General features: G+C 45.8%; 1 protein-coding gene across 2 annotated transcripts; it reads left to right on the plus strand.

Moving 5' to 3' along the window:
* Nucleotides 1-3,705: 3,705 nt before the first annotated feature.
* Nucleotides 3,706-10,487, plus strand: LOC307230270 (protein NLRC3-like). 2 transcript variants are annotated; one of them, XM_080000522.1, is made up of 9 exons: nucleotides 3,706-3,815; nucleotides 3,904-4,017; nucleotides 4,340-4,409; nucleotides 4,546-4,783; nucleotides 5,303-7,082; nucleotides 7,223-7,396; nucleotides 8,625-8,798; nucleotides 8,999-9,045; nucleotides 9,707-10,487. In XM_080000522.1, exons 1-9 carry the CDS (start codon nucleotides 3,748-3,750, stop codon nucleotides 10,228-10,230), a joined length of 3,189 nt encoding a protein of 1,062 aa, XP_079856648.1. In that variant the 5' UTR covers nucleotides 3,706-3,747; the 3' UTR covers nucleotides 10,231-10,487. The 2 variants fall into 2 exon arrangements, with proteins under 2 accessions (XP_079856648.1, XP_079856649.1); XM_080000523.1 differs by lacking the exon at nucleotides 8,999-9,045 and having other exon boundaries at nucleotides 9,707-9,837.
* The last annotated feature ends 2,529 nt before the right edge of the window (nucleotides 10,488-13,016 follow it).

The following is a 13,016-nucleotide window of genomic DNA, read 5'->3' on the forward strand; positions in this document are numbered from 1 at the left end:
TTGCCATAACAGGAAGGTGGTAGGGAGGCGCTTTATTCATCCCTGAAGGGAAATTTCCCGGCAGCTCACATCGACACAACAGGCAAATAATAATAATAAAAAAATATGAAAAATAAAAAGTCAATATATGGAACATTTGGAAAAAATGAACAATGAACCTAACAGTTAACTGTACCCAATAAAAAGATCTGCCACTATACAGTAAACCAAATATAACTTTCAACAACAGAAGAACAATAGAAAACCTAAAGGTGAAAACGACCTGAAAAACACCGTGAGCCCTTAAAAAGCAAACAAAATGTTGCCAATAATCCTACACACCGCAACCAAACATTGGCAGTGAACATACATCCACCGCTGTAGGAATATACATTCAATCCCGGTTTCTACCCCACGCAGTGAGGCTCCCCGGCAGGACCCCTGCCCCCCACCGGCTGTCTCTATCACACACACACACACACACACACACACACACACACACACACACACACACACACACACACACACACACACACACACACACACACACACACACACACACACCTGAAATGACCAGCAAGGGGCAGTGCAGGACCATAGCGGAACATGACGTCACCTTTGTGAAAGTGAAAGTAGTAAAGTAGTAGTAGTAGCAGTAGTAGTAGCAGTTGTAGTCGTAAATGTCCGGAGTCCGCTTTGACTTTTCATTTGACTGTGAAGAAACACACAGTAAGAACAGGCGGGAGAAGACTCAAGGTAGTGTATCCAACACTTTATTAAACACTACACTGTGTATTATCCATCGTGTGGCGGCCGTGGAAGTCTCCTGTCAGTGTCATGTCTTTCCTTGCGGTAATGCCGGATGCAGGATGATGCAGGCCCCCGGACCGGGACAAGAACTCAGGCCGCAGAATAATGTTATTACAAACTGTTTAGCCACTGTGTTTTCCGAATCGGTTGAATCCAAATGATTGTGTCATCGCCACAATGTGTAGGCACAAAGGCAAAGAGATTCAAAGGATTCGATATCAATTGAAAGGCAAAGAGATATTTTTTTTATTTTAAAAAGGACATCTTTCAAAAGACCACTTTTTTTTATCCCATATATTTATTTATTAAGGAGGACTTTTATTTCATAATGCCCCTTTGATCGTTTCCAGTCCTGAAATGCAAATGACGGGCGTGGTTATCTCCCAGATTCAGAGTTTAGCGGAGAGAGGGGGCAGCGCCGCAACAGCGGTAGGACGAGAAATGGTCCTCAGCTCCCAGCCTCCTCCCAAACCTGCCTACAGTGTTTGGTGTGGGCGGTGGCCGCACTGGTTTCCAATGGGGCCACGGGGGCACATCAGTAGCTGTGTGTGTGTGTGTGTGTGTGTGTGTGTGTGTGTGTGTGTGTGTGTGTGTGTGTGTGTGTGTGTGTGTGTGAGAGAAGTCACCAGCACAAGTACAGCGATGTTAAATTCTTGTCAATGCAATGATAACATTAAAATGACTGCCTCGTCACCGGCACACCGGGAATCCTCCTTCTCCCGATCAGCCAATCCGGGCTGCTCCTGGCGGTGGGCCTCCACTCCCTCAGTGGAACTATCATTTGCGGTCAAACAAAACTATAAACTTCTTTACTTTGTTTTAAAAAATAAAAAATAAAAGTAAACATGTAATCCACAAACGAAAGTTCAAATGAACGGCTTTGTCCGCTTCAAGTCTTCACAATTAGCACTCAAACACTTCACAATAAAGCCCATCAAATAACAAATACAAACAGACAAATTGAACACAAATTTCTTTCAGATGAAAAGAAAATGTTCCTATTCAGTCTTCTCCTGCACAAAACCAATGATTTAACGAGGTAGACAAATGAAATCATATGCGTCACATGCATCCTTGACTTGGCTGAGTCTTTGAGAAATGGTAAAAAACATCAGTGAATGTTAAATGCCCAACAGCATGATGGTGTCTTCATGTCCAGGTCTGCAGTCCACTATGAATGTGTCTGGGGGGAGAGAGGAGGGGCGTCCAACCTCTAAAAGCACTCTGTCAGGGGAACAGGAGAGCCAGAGCAAAGCTAACAGGTAAGATGACGATCTTTAATACCACTTTCCCACTACGCCAAAAACCTGGTCACACGCGTTAACATCCGGGATTTGTCATCGGTGGGAAGGGAAAATCCCGGGTTTCAGTCAAGTGACCCTGCAAGAGACGCAGGTTTTTACATGCTCGGCTTCTGATCGGCTCTGATGTGAACAGGACACCTGGGTTGACCTGCTCATTTTGGCCCCTTTACCACGATGCTACGTGTGCTGAAATTCCGGACATTGGCGTATAAATAGACAGGAATATCAGTATGTCATTCCATCATTTCGCTTGCACGTCACATCCCGGATTGTTGACAATCTGAAATCCATGTTCCTTTTTTTTTTTTTTTTACCCTCGCCTGAACTGTTTTTCGGATTTTGTAACTCAGACTTTGGCTTTGTTAGCACTTAGCTAGCACTAGTTAGCCTGTTGTGTAGCATATGAATAACTATGCCGACATCGATGCCTACCCCCTGTGTGAGAATTGTTTGCGCCTGGTTGACAGAAAAGACGGTCTTTAAAAACAGCCTGCATGAAGATGTGAAGAAAAAGAATGGACTGTTTGTGTGTCTGACCTCCATCGCCAGCGCTCAGGCTAAGCTCATTTCCTGCTCCATGTCCTCTGCTATGATCGGACCTTGACACCACTCTCCCTTGGCCTGGATCCATTCTCGCTGTGGGTGAGTCGGGCCCATCTGATGCCCCGCCGGCTGTGGATCCATGGACCAAGTCCCGGACCTGCTCCACCCCAGAACCCTCGACCCTGCCGGTGAGCGGGGGGCAGTGATGTGAGCGCTCCTTGCACTGCTCTATGCCGGAGACTCTCAGGCTGGAGAACAGATTCAAAGCCCTGGAGCCCACAGTCGATGTCAGGGATATTCAGGAGTTTCCTCCTTTGGCGGGAGGATCGCAGACCGCCATGGCATCGAGGGCACCAAGAGGCTCTCCACCGCCGCCAGCCTCGTTCTCTTCTGGGTCCATGCCTGGGCAGTCTATCCAGCGGTCCGTCCATCACCAAGGGAGGCTACTCCACCGCCCCCAGCCTTCTCCTCATCTAGGACCTGAAGTGGCCGAGCACCACGCGGGACCTCCTTTATCACAAGGCAGCCACAGATGTCGTTCTAGCTCTTCCCCCGTGCTGGTTGTTGTGTCATCCATGGTCCGTCATGTCCCGATCAATAGGTGCCACAGTTCCTGCCACCCAGGTGCACACCTTCATTATCATTGTGTGTGTGTTGTGTTGAAGCCCAGAGCAGCAGGAGAGTCCAGAGAGTCCTTCACCAAGCGGGGTCTCCATCAAGAGTGACCAATCTATGTTTATTCCTCCAGACTCTAAACGGAGAAAATGGACTACTGAGCAGAGGTGTGGATTTATCAAATAAATTCTAAGATACAGCCAAACATGTACAAATCCTAACGTATGGATGGTGGTTAATGTTTTACTGATAGACCCTATCAGGAAGGAGGAGACGGTCCAGAACCCAGCTGTGTCTCCATGAAGAGTGACTGCTCAATGGATTTACCTTTTGGTTTTAAAGATGGGAATAAGTCTACTGAGCTGAGGTGAGGAATTATCAAATAAATTGTAGTATAAATAGCCAAACATGTACAAATCCTACAGATGGTGGTTACTGTTTTACTGGTAGACCCCATCAGGAAAGAGCAGACGGTCCTGAACCCAGCTGTGTCTCCATGAATAGTGACTGGTCAATGGATTTACCTTTTGGTTTTAAAGATGGGAATAAGTCTACTGAGCTGAGGTGAGGAATTATCAAATAAATAGTAGTATAAACAGCCAAACATGTACAAATCCTAACCTACAGATGCTGGGTACTGTTTTACTGGTAGATTCCATCAGGAAGGAGAACATGCTCCTGAACCCAGCTGTGTCTCCATGAAGAGTGACTGTTCAATGAGAGGTCCACCTGACCTCAAAGATGGCCGCCCCCCCACTGAGAAGAGGTAGGATTTTCGAATATATGATGAGTCCGGAGGAGATTGTAATCAGAACGGAGGAAACAAGTCAGAGAGAAAATGAATTGGACTCAAACTTCAAACTCTGTTGATTTAGCGTCTTCTCTCCAAACATCAGAACATCAGAGCAGAAAATACTGAGGTGTTCACCTTGTGTTTCTACCAGGAGAAATCACCTCTAACTGTGTGGACTTGGGAGATGTTTTTTGTATGGATTTATGACTTTAACAAGTCAACAAGTGTGTGTGTGTGTGTGTGTGTGTGTGTGTGTGTGTGTGTGTGTGTGTGTGTGTGTGTGTGTCCTCCACAGAGACCAGCAGAGGTCAGAGGTCACCCGTGGTCAGTCTGGACATAAAACAGACCTGGACTCCATATTCCTGGTGTGTAAACCTCCATCAAGCTCCAGATGAAATGAAGAAGCATGTGTTGTGGTGTTAATAGTCTCCATGTTTCCCTCTTCAGACCAGTGGGATATGAATCCAGGACAGTAAAGTTCTTATTGATGTTCTGTTCCAGCTGCTTGAGGACAACATGGTCACTTTTGTGAAGAAGGAGCTGAAGAGGCTCCGAAAGATTCTGAGTCCAGATTACCCACAATGCTCAGAGAGACGGAGAGAGGACGAGGATGATGATTTTGAGGTGGGGGGTGAGGAAGAGGAGCAGCGGAGGAGCGCCAAAGAGGGAGTTGTGACGATCACACTGCACTTCCTGAGGAGGATGAAGCAGGAGGAGCTGGCTGACTCTCTGCAGAGCAGTAAGAGGCTGTTCTACACATTTAAAAGAGAATTCCACTCTGGAGAAAACAGTCTAGGAATAACAGACAGGATATAAGTAAAGAGCCACAAAAGAAGGAAGGACTTAATCAGTTATACCTATATCAGTAAAACAGCTTTAAAGTTGTTTTACAGTGGAGTAATATAAAATCTAAATTGAAGCAGCATGGAAGGTGTCTTATGTCTTTTGACTGCACTACTAGAGCTGATCTTTTGAATGGAAGGTTTGGACACTTCCTGCAGATGGTAAATGGTGTGCTACAGATAACCTGGTAAAGCTGCTGATTGTTATTGAGGGTGTAGCATGATGAAAACATTAAAACAGATTAATAACCAACTGCACAACAGTTGGACTGCACACACAGAAAACTTTTTCAGCCAGCAGTGAAGTAGCTAAATTGACAACAAGGAGTTGGGAGGTTTACACATTAAGCAGGAAATATTGACATTTCACAGTGTAACATTAACTCAATGATGTCCTTTGTTATTTGTTCTTTCAGTAAATCTTGCTCCTGTGTGCCAAAATAAACTGAAGTCTCATCTGAAAAAGAAGTTCCAGTGTGTGTTTGAGGGAATCGCTAAAGCAGGACAGCCAACACCTCTGAATCAGATCTACACAGAGCTCTACATCACAGAGGGGGGCAGTGCAGAGGTCAACAAGGAACATGAGGTCAGACTGATTGAAGCAGCTTCCAGGAAGCAATCGACAGAAGAAACACAAATCAAATGTCAAGACATCTTCAAACCCTTACCTGGACAAGATCAACCAATCAGAACAGTGTTGACAACGGGCGTGGCTGGCATTGGTAAAACAGTCTTAACACACAAGTTCACTATGGACTGGGCTGAAGACAAAGCCAACCAGGACATACACTTTACCTTTCCATTCACCTTCAGAGAGCTGAATTTGCTGAAAGGGAAAAAGTTCAGTTTGGTGGAACTTGTTCATCACTTCTTTAGTGAAACCAAAGAATCAGGAATCTGCAGCTACGACAAGTTTAAAGTTGTGTTCATCTTTGACGGCCTGGACGAGAATCGACTTCCTCTGGACTTCCAGAACAATGAGATGTGGACTGATGTCACAGCGTCCACCTCAGTGGACGTTCTGCTGACAAACCTCATCGAGGGCAACCTGCTTCCCTCTGCTCGCCTCTGGATAACCACACGACCTGCAGCAGCCAATCAGATCCCTCCTGAGTGTGTGGACATGGTGACAGAGGTGCGAGGCTTCAGCGACAAACAGAAGGAGGAATACTTCAGGAAGAGATTCGGAGAGGAGAAGCAGGCTGACACCATCATCTCCCACATCAAGACATCACGCACCCTCCACATCATGTGTCACATCCCAGTCTTCTCTTGGATCACTGCTACCGTTCTGCATCACCTCTTGACGAAAGCACAGATAGGAGAGTTGCCCAAGACCCTGACTGAGATGTACATCCACTTCCTGCTGGTTCAGTCCATACAGGGAAATGTCAAGTATCATGGAGGATCTGGGACATATCCACACTGGAATGAAGAGAGCCGGAAGAGCATTCAATCTCTGGGAAAACTGGCTTTTGAACAGCTGGAGAAAGAAAATCTGATCTTCTATGATGTGGACCTGGCAGAGTGTGGCATTGATATCCAAGCAGCCTCAGAGTACTCAGGAGTGTTCACCCAGATCTTCAAAGAGGAGTGTGGTCTTTACCAGCACAAGGTCTTCTGCTTTGTCCATCTGAGCATTCAGGAGTTCCTTGCAGCTCTTCATATCTTCCAGACATTCACCAGCACTGGTGTCAATCTGCTGTCAGAAACACAACCAACATCCAAATCTGAGCTACAATCCCTCCACCAGAGTGCTGTGGACAAGGCCTTACAGAGTGTCAATGGACACTTGGACTTGTTCCTTCGCTTCCTTTTGGGCCTCTCACTGGAGAGCAACCAGCTGCTCCTACGAGGCCTGCTGGAACGCAAAGGAAGTAGCTCGATAACCAATCAGGAAACAGTCTGTTACATCAAGAAGAAGTTCAGTGAGAATCTCTCTCCAGAGAGAAGCATCAACCTGTTCCACTGTCTGAATGAACTCAATGACCATTCTCTAGTGGAGGAGATTCAACTGTACATGCAATTAGGAAGTCTCTCTGGAGTAAAACTTTCCCCTGCTCAGTTGTCAGCTCTGGTCTTCATCTTACTGTCATCAGAAGAGGAGCTGAACGTATTTGACCTAAAGAAATACTCTGCTTCAGAGGAGGGTCTTCTCAGGCTGCTGCCAGTGGTCAAAGCCTCCAAAACATCTCTGTAGGTGCACAGATAATATCCCTATATTAACTGGAATTTGTTTGACATCCAAGGAGATACTTTAAGTGAATATAGTTTTACTGTTTATGGAAAGAAAAACTTTAAACTATTTATTTATCTGCATCCATGTCGGTGTGTAGGCTGAGTGTGTGTAATCTGTCAGAGAGAAGCTGTAAAGCCCTGGCCTCAGTTCTCAGCTCCAACTCCTCTCGTCTGAGAAAGCTGGACTTGAGCACCAATGATCTGCAGGATTCAGGAGTGAAGCTGCTCTCTGCTGGACTGGGGAGTCCACACTGTGCTCTGGAAACACTCAGGTCAGTGTTCCGCAACCTCTGCAACCAACTGAGATCAGGAATGGACTCCAAGTAATTAATAAATAATAGTCACAAGTCAGTGAAAGTCATTTGACAACGATAACATGATAACATGACATTTTTTTTTTATATTAATCAATATCAGAATGAGTGTACTCCACCGAGTACATGAACATATACAAAGAATTTGTCATGGTGAGGATTGGTGCTTTTCTCTACAGGCAATTAACTTAGAAAAAAAAGATTAACATTTAAAATAATAATTGTCGCAGGTCCACCTGCCACACGCCAACCGAGTGGCGCACAGCGCACAGGTGGAGATTGTAGACAAGATGGAACAATCTGGGAGCAGATGGACACATGTCATGACAGAGGCTTTCCTCGTGTGTGTGTGTGTGTGGGGGGGGGGGGGGGTGATTTGATCATTGATTGCTCTGACGAGCAACAGACGTACAGCCAACCTGATCCCGGGCCCAATTACTTAATCCCACGACAGTGGCTGCGTAAACCACACTACCCCCACACTAAATAATAAAATATAATAATAAAAATGAAATGAAATAGATTAAAAAGTTAAATAAAAAAATAATAATAAAAATTGCCTAATATACACAAATAGTTGAAAAATACACAACAGAAATCATCAAATATATAAAATATATTTAAAATATACAGAATGTGATTCTATGCACACGATATATTACATTACATTGTATAATGGTATAATAAATACAAGTATTATAACATATTCTATTCTATAATAAAATATAATAATGTATGTGGAAGTCTCAGGGGTAGGGGTTTCGGGAGGGAGACTGAGTCTTTCTGGCCGTGGTTCGCCAACATGGCGAGAGTTTTTTATTATAAAGATGAACAAAACAGAGGAATGGGGTTCCGATCTAGCTCCTGGTCGGCTGCTGAGCCCGTCCGGCGATCCCCTCTGCAAGACAGACCAACATTAAGAAAGCTCCCAGCCCCGAGTCGAACCAATGAGCGCCGCGCGGGTGCTGATTCGTCCGACTCAGGCAGCTTGGCGGCCGCGGAAAAGGGAGCCATGCTGCCGTCTGCAGCCGCGGCTTGACCACGCTCCTTGGTCCACCACAATGTATTATATTATATTATAGAATATTATATTGTATAATATAATATAATATATATAATATTGTGTTATATCATATTATAGGTACTACAGTAACTCTGTCCTTGTATTGACATCTTCTGTTTGCAGCTTGTCAGGCTGTCTGGTCACACAGGAGGGCGTCGCTGCTCTGGCCTCAGCTCTGGGCTCCAACCCATCCCATCTGAAAGAGCTGGACCTGAGCTACAACCACCCAGGAGAGGCAGGAGTAATGCTGCTCTCTGCTGGCCTGGAGGAGCCACGCTGGAGACTGGACACGCTCAGGTATGGAGAGACCAGCCCACCTCCCTGACAAGCTCTTCTACAAGGAGTACGCCAATCACACTGGGATGCTGGGTGACGCAGGGTGATGTCAGACAGCACATATGACTGATGTGGGATGGAAAATGATTGATTGCAGCTTATTGATGTATATGTGTCCCTGATCAAAGAAAACATTCTGCTCTGCCTTGGTTTTCCCCCAGGGTGGAGCACAGCGGAGCGTGTAGGCTGAAACCAGGTGTGAGGAAGTGTAAGTGTCTGTTTAGTACAGTCCGTTTAGCGGCCCCGAGAGCTCAACGCACTGCAACTTAAGAAGACACATGCAATAGACAAAACAAAAGCAAATTACGAAAAAACACGATCTCATTACCAGAAAAGACAAACGCAAAACCACATTATGGGAGTGAGCCACACGATTACAGAAATGAGCCACACCGGACGCACTGATTTGTCTGCCTAATGTATAAGCACCTGTGTAAGAATTTATACAAGTAGCAACCTGGAGCCGCAACTATCTCAGACCAATCGCGCCACTGATTCGTTCGCAGGGATCCTCTCACTGCGCATGTGATTCTGCATCACGTTCACCCACGCCCCGCTCCTCCAAATAAAACAACTAAAAAAGTGTGGAGACGGGGCACGGAGGAACGGGGCAGGGATGGGTATCGTTAAGATTTCAACAGTACTACATTGGGATGCACATTTAGGAAATAGAGAAAGACCCTCCAATATTAAAATATTAGGGCACTGTCCCCTGAAACAAAACGTAATTACAGTCTTTTTTTGGACACAATTCTGAGTCGGGGAAACTGCTGATGAATGGACCGTCTGTTGATGAATCCACAGTAAAGGCAACAAACAGGGATGTTAGATCATTAACTGTTGCTGTTTTGTGTCTTGTTCTCCATCAGATGGTGTTAAACTCACACTGGACCCAAACACAGCACACACAACACTCTCTCTCTCCGAGAACAACAGGAGGGTGATGACGGTTAGAGAGCGGCAGCCGCACCCTAATCACCCGGAGAGATTTGACTACTGGGAACAGGTGTTGTGTAGAGAAGATCTGACTGGGCGCTGCTACTGGGAGGTGGAGTGGGAAGGAGTGGTCTCCATAGGAGTGACTTACAGAGGAATCGGAAGGAGAGGAGAGGGCGATGACTGCTCTCTTGGGGGGAATAAGACGTCCTGGATCCTGGATTGTTCTGATGATGGTTACGCTGCCTGGTACAATAACAGTCCAACACTCCTAGCTCCCCATACGTCCCCTGGTCCTCACAGAGTAGGAGTGTATCTGGACTGGACAGCTGGAACTCTGTCCTTCTACTCAGTTTCCTCTGACACACTGAGACACCTTCACACCTTCCACACCACATTCACTGAACCTCTCCACCCTGGATTTTGGCTGGAGTCTGGGTCCTCAGTGTCCCTGTGAGAAGGTGCAGTGTCAGATAGAGGAAGATTTTTATATTCCTGTGATGATTTGCATTTCTATGTTCGTCTTGGTATTAATGTGACAGGTTTTATGGACCTTCAGGGTAATCTGTGAAAATGCATTCACAAACTTTTTATCCGGTATTTTGAAAACACATTAAATGATTGTCCTTCCATGGCGCCCTACATTTATATGCTTTGAGATGATTTTGTGTTTTTTTGTGTCGTTTTTCCTTCAAATCCAATCCGTGCATTATCTTACAGTCAATAAAATATTTTTAGTTCATGTGTTTGTGCGTGTTGACGTAATTTTCGAGGCAAACTCTGGTGGAATCCCGTAAAAACACAGCGTTTCAAACTTCACTTTCCTCCTTCAACATTCAAGGAAATATGCACTCCGGGGAATCTTGATTGATTTACCTTCTTGGTTTTAACTCTCATCCCTAATGTTGAAATGTAATTTCCTTTGACTTTGCTCAGCTGTATTTCTTTCCCTCTTCAAATGTTTTCAAATACATTTCCCAAAGACTGCACGTTTCAACATGTTTTAATGTGGTTTACACCTGCTGCATTCCATTACAGTTGCTTAATCCCATCAAACATGAAAGACGAAGCGTTAATGTGCTCCAGGTGTCAACTTTATGGACAACAACAACAACAAAAAAAAAAAAAAGAATGATCAGAAACAAACTGAACCCGAACACTTTGTTCCATCCGCTGGAGACTTCGTGAGAGTTCCACGACGCAAGGCTCCATCACTGGCCACACCTCGCTGCATCGCCATGTGGCCAGGAGGCCAGCAGGGGGCAGCAGAGGAGGAGGGAGCAGCGTGGACGGTGTGCGCGTGTGCGTGCGTGTGCGTGCTCACGTAACCCACGTAGAATCAGTATTTTATTGATGTTTTTGTTTTGGTTTGAAATGTCACCTCGTCGCGATCAATGTGAACCGATATGAATCTGTGTTTTAAAAATCCATTTTTGGGTTAAATGCCTAAATACTGAGAAAAGCCTGCCACTGCCCCTTTAAGAGTAAAAGTCGCCAGTTGATGACGTAATCTCTCTGCCCCGTCCTGTGTCGCGGCGAAAGAGAACTTCCTCATTTCATTGTTTAATGTTTGAATGTGGCCTTATGGAGTTAAATGTACGACTTTTGCTCGTTTCAGCGTGCAGTTAAATTGTCATCTAATGAATAACGTTGTGAATGCACTTTCCTTTACAAGTGTTTGCCGAGTCGTGCTCCCTTCTGCGACGCGGTTTCCGTGCATTGTGTTCAACTGGAGACGCGATGCCCCTGGTGGTGTAAAGCAGCTACCGCATGCTTTTCATTTTCCACTCGACCCGACTTGAATTAAATGTGAAGAGAAGAACAGTCTTTATTCGTCACACAGCACACCACACTGCAACACATGCTTGCACACACACACACACACGCACACGCTTTGGATGGTGGCCGGTGAAATGAGGCCTCTGCGCTTAACCCATCCTGGCTTGTCCTTCCTCCGGGGCCACAGCCAGCAGCAGTGGGCAGCGTACGTGGACGCGCCCGGCGACCTGGTGACGAGTGTCCATCGCTGGTCAGACGATGATGTTGTGCATGTTTGTGGTGGGGGGTCCTTACTGACGTGAGGTGGAGGAAACCCCATGTGAGCACGGGGAGAACATGCAAACTCCACACAGAAAGGCTCCTGTTTGGGAGGTAACCCGCCGGAGCACGGTACCAACCCGTTACATTCACACACTACAACACTTATAGGCCGTTGTTACTCGCTTTTAATGTGTATGCACTACTATGCACTAATGCAAGTGCCAGGCTTTTGTCACTTGTCATTGAGCCTTTTTTTTTCTCTTGACACGTGCTCACGCATGGAGTCGTCGGTGCAGCATTCCATCGCAGGACCACAGGGCCGTTGCGGTGGTGTCGCAGGTGTAGATTCACAGGGAGCTCATGCACCCGAACACAGCGAGCCACAATGAGCACATCACCGAAGGCACCGCCGCCGGGCCGTGCATCGTGATGGGGTGCTGCGAGGGCCGAGTCAACGCCCGACGCATCAAAGCAAGGTGAGTTTTCATGACTGCTTGTAGCTCAGATTCAGCAGTACAAATCAAGACGTTCTAGTTGTATCACTCTTGCACCGAACATCATTCCACTGTGGGTTTTTGACCATTTCAGGTGTCACCATGATGAGAAGTTCATCCTGCGGGTCATGGCCCAGCTTATGTTGACCATTGAGTTTTTAATGGGTGTTTTGTATGGAGTTGCCGTGGCTGCCGGTGTTATCAGTGTCACCCAGTGTCCGGGCAGACATCGATTACAGTTTCCCACCGTCGTTATTATTATTATTATTATTATTGTTTTTTAAATATAAATAAAACCCATTTAGTTAATTTTCACGTGTCAGTGCCCATGTTCATCCAATTTAAAAAAAAGTCAAATTCGTAAAACTACTGAGCGTGTTATCCAAAGTGGCCGTGGAGTCACATTTCACTTACCACAGGAGGAGATGAGAGGAGAGAAAGAAGACTCTAGAGACCTGAGATCTGGTCTAGATGGGGACCCGTCTCCCTCCATGCGTAATTAGCGCCCGTGCACAACAGGGACACTCCAGAAACACACAGCGAATCGCACGCTGCAGCCGACAGTCTGTCTACCACGTGCCTTTATTTTTTTTCTTCGAAGGAAACACAGCAGAATTATTTTGTAAATAATTACATTTCCATCGTCTGAAGTTTCTTCCCAGACAGTTGGTATTAATTCGTCTTCATTTTCAAAGATTTGTGTTGGTCT

The sequence above is a fragment of the Zeus faber genome (assembly GCF_960531495.2).
Source record: "Zeus faber genome assembly, chromosome: 5".
Lineage (NCBI taxonomy): Eukaryota > Metazoa > Chordata > Actinopteri > Zeiformes > Zeidae > Zeus > Zeus faber.

What these genes read in the sequence shown, in the direction of transcription:
- LOC307230270 (XM_080000522.1), top strand. Translation starts at nt 3,748, where the DNA reads ATGAATAGTGACTGGTCAATGGATTTACCTTTTGGTTTTAAAGATGGG. An exon ending in AAAGCCTCCAAAACATCTCT is followed by an intron (nt 7,083 to 7,222) that starts GTAGGTGCACAG and finishes GTCGGTGTGTAG; the next exon opens with GCTGAGTGTGTGTAATCTGT. An exon ending in TGTGCTCTGGAAACACTCAG is followed by an intron (nt 7,397 to 8,624) that starts GTCAGTGTTCCG and finishes TTCTGTTTGCAG; the next exon opens with CTTGTCAGGCTGTCTGGTCA.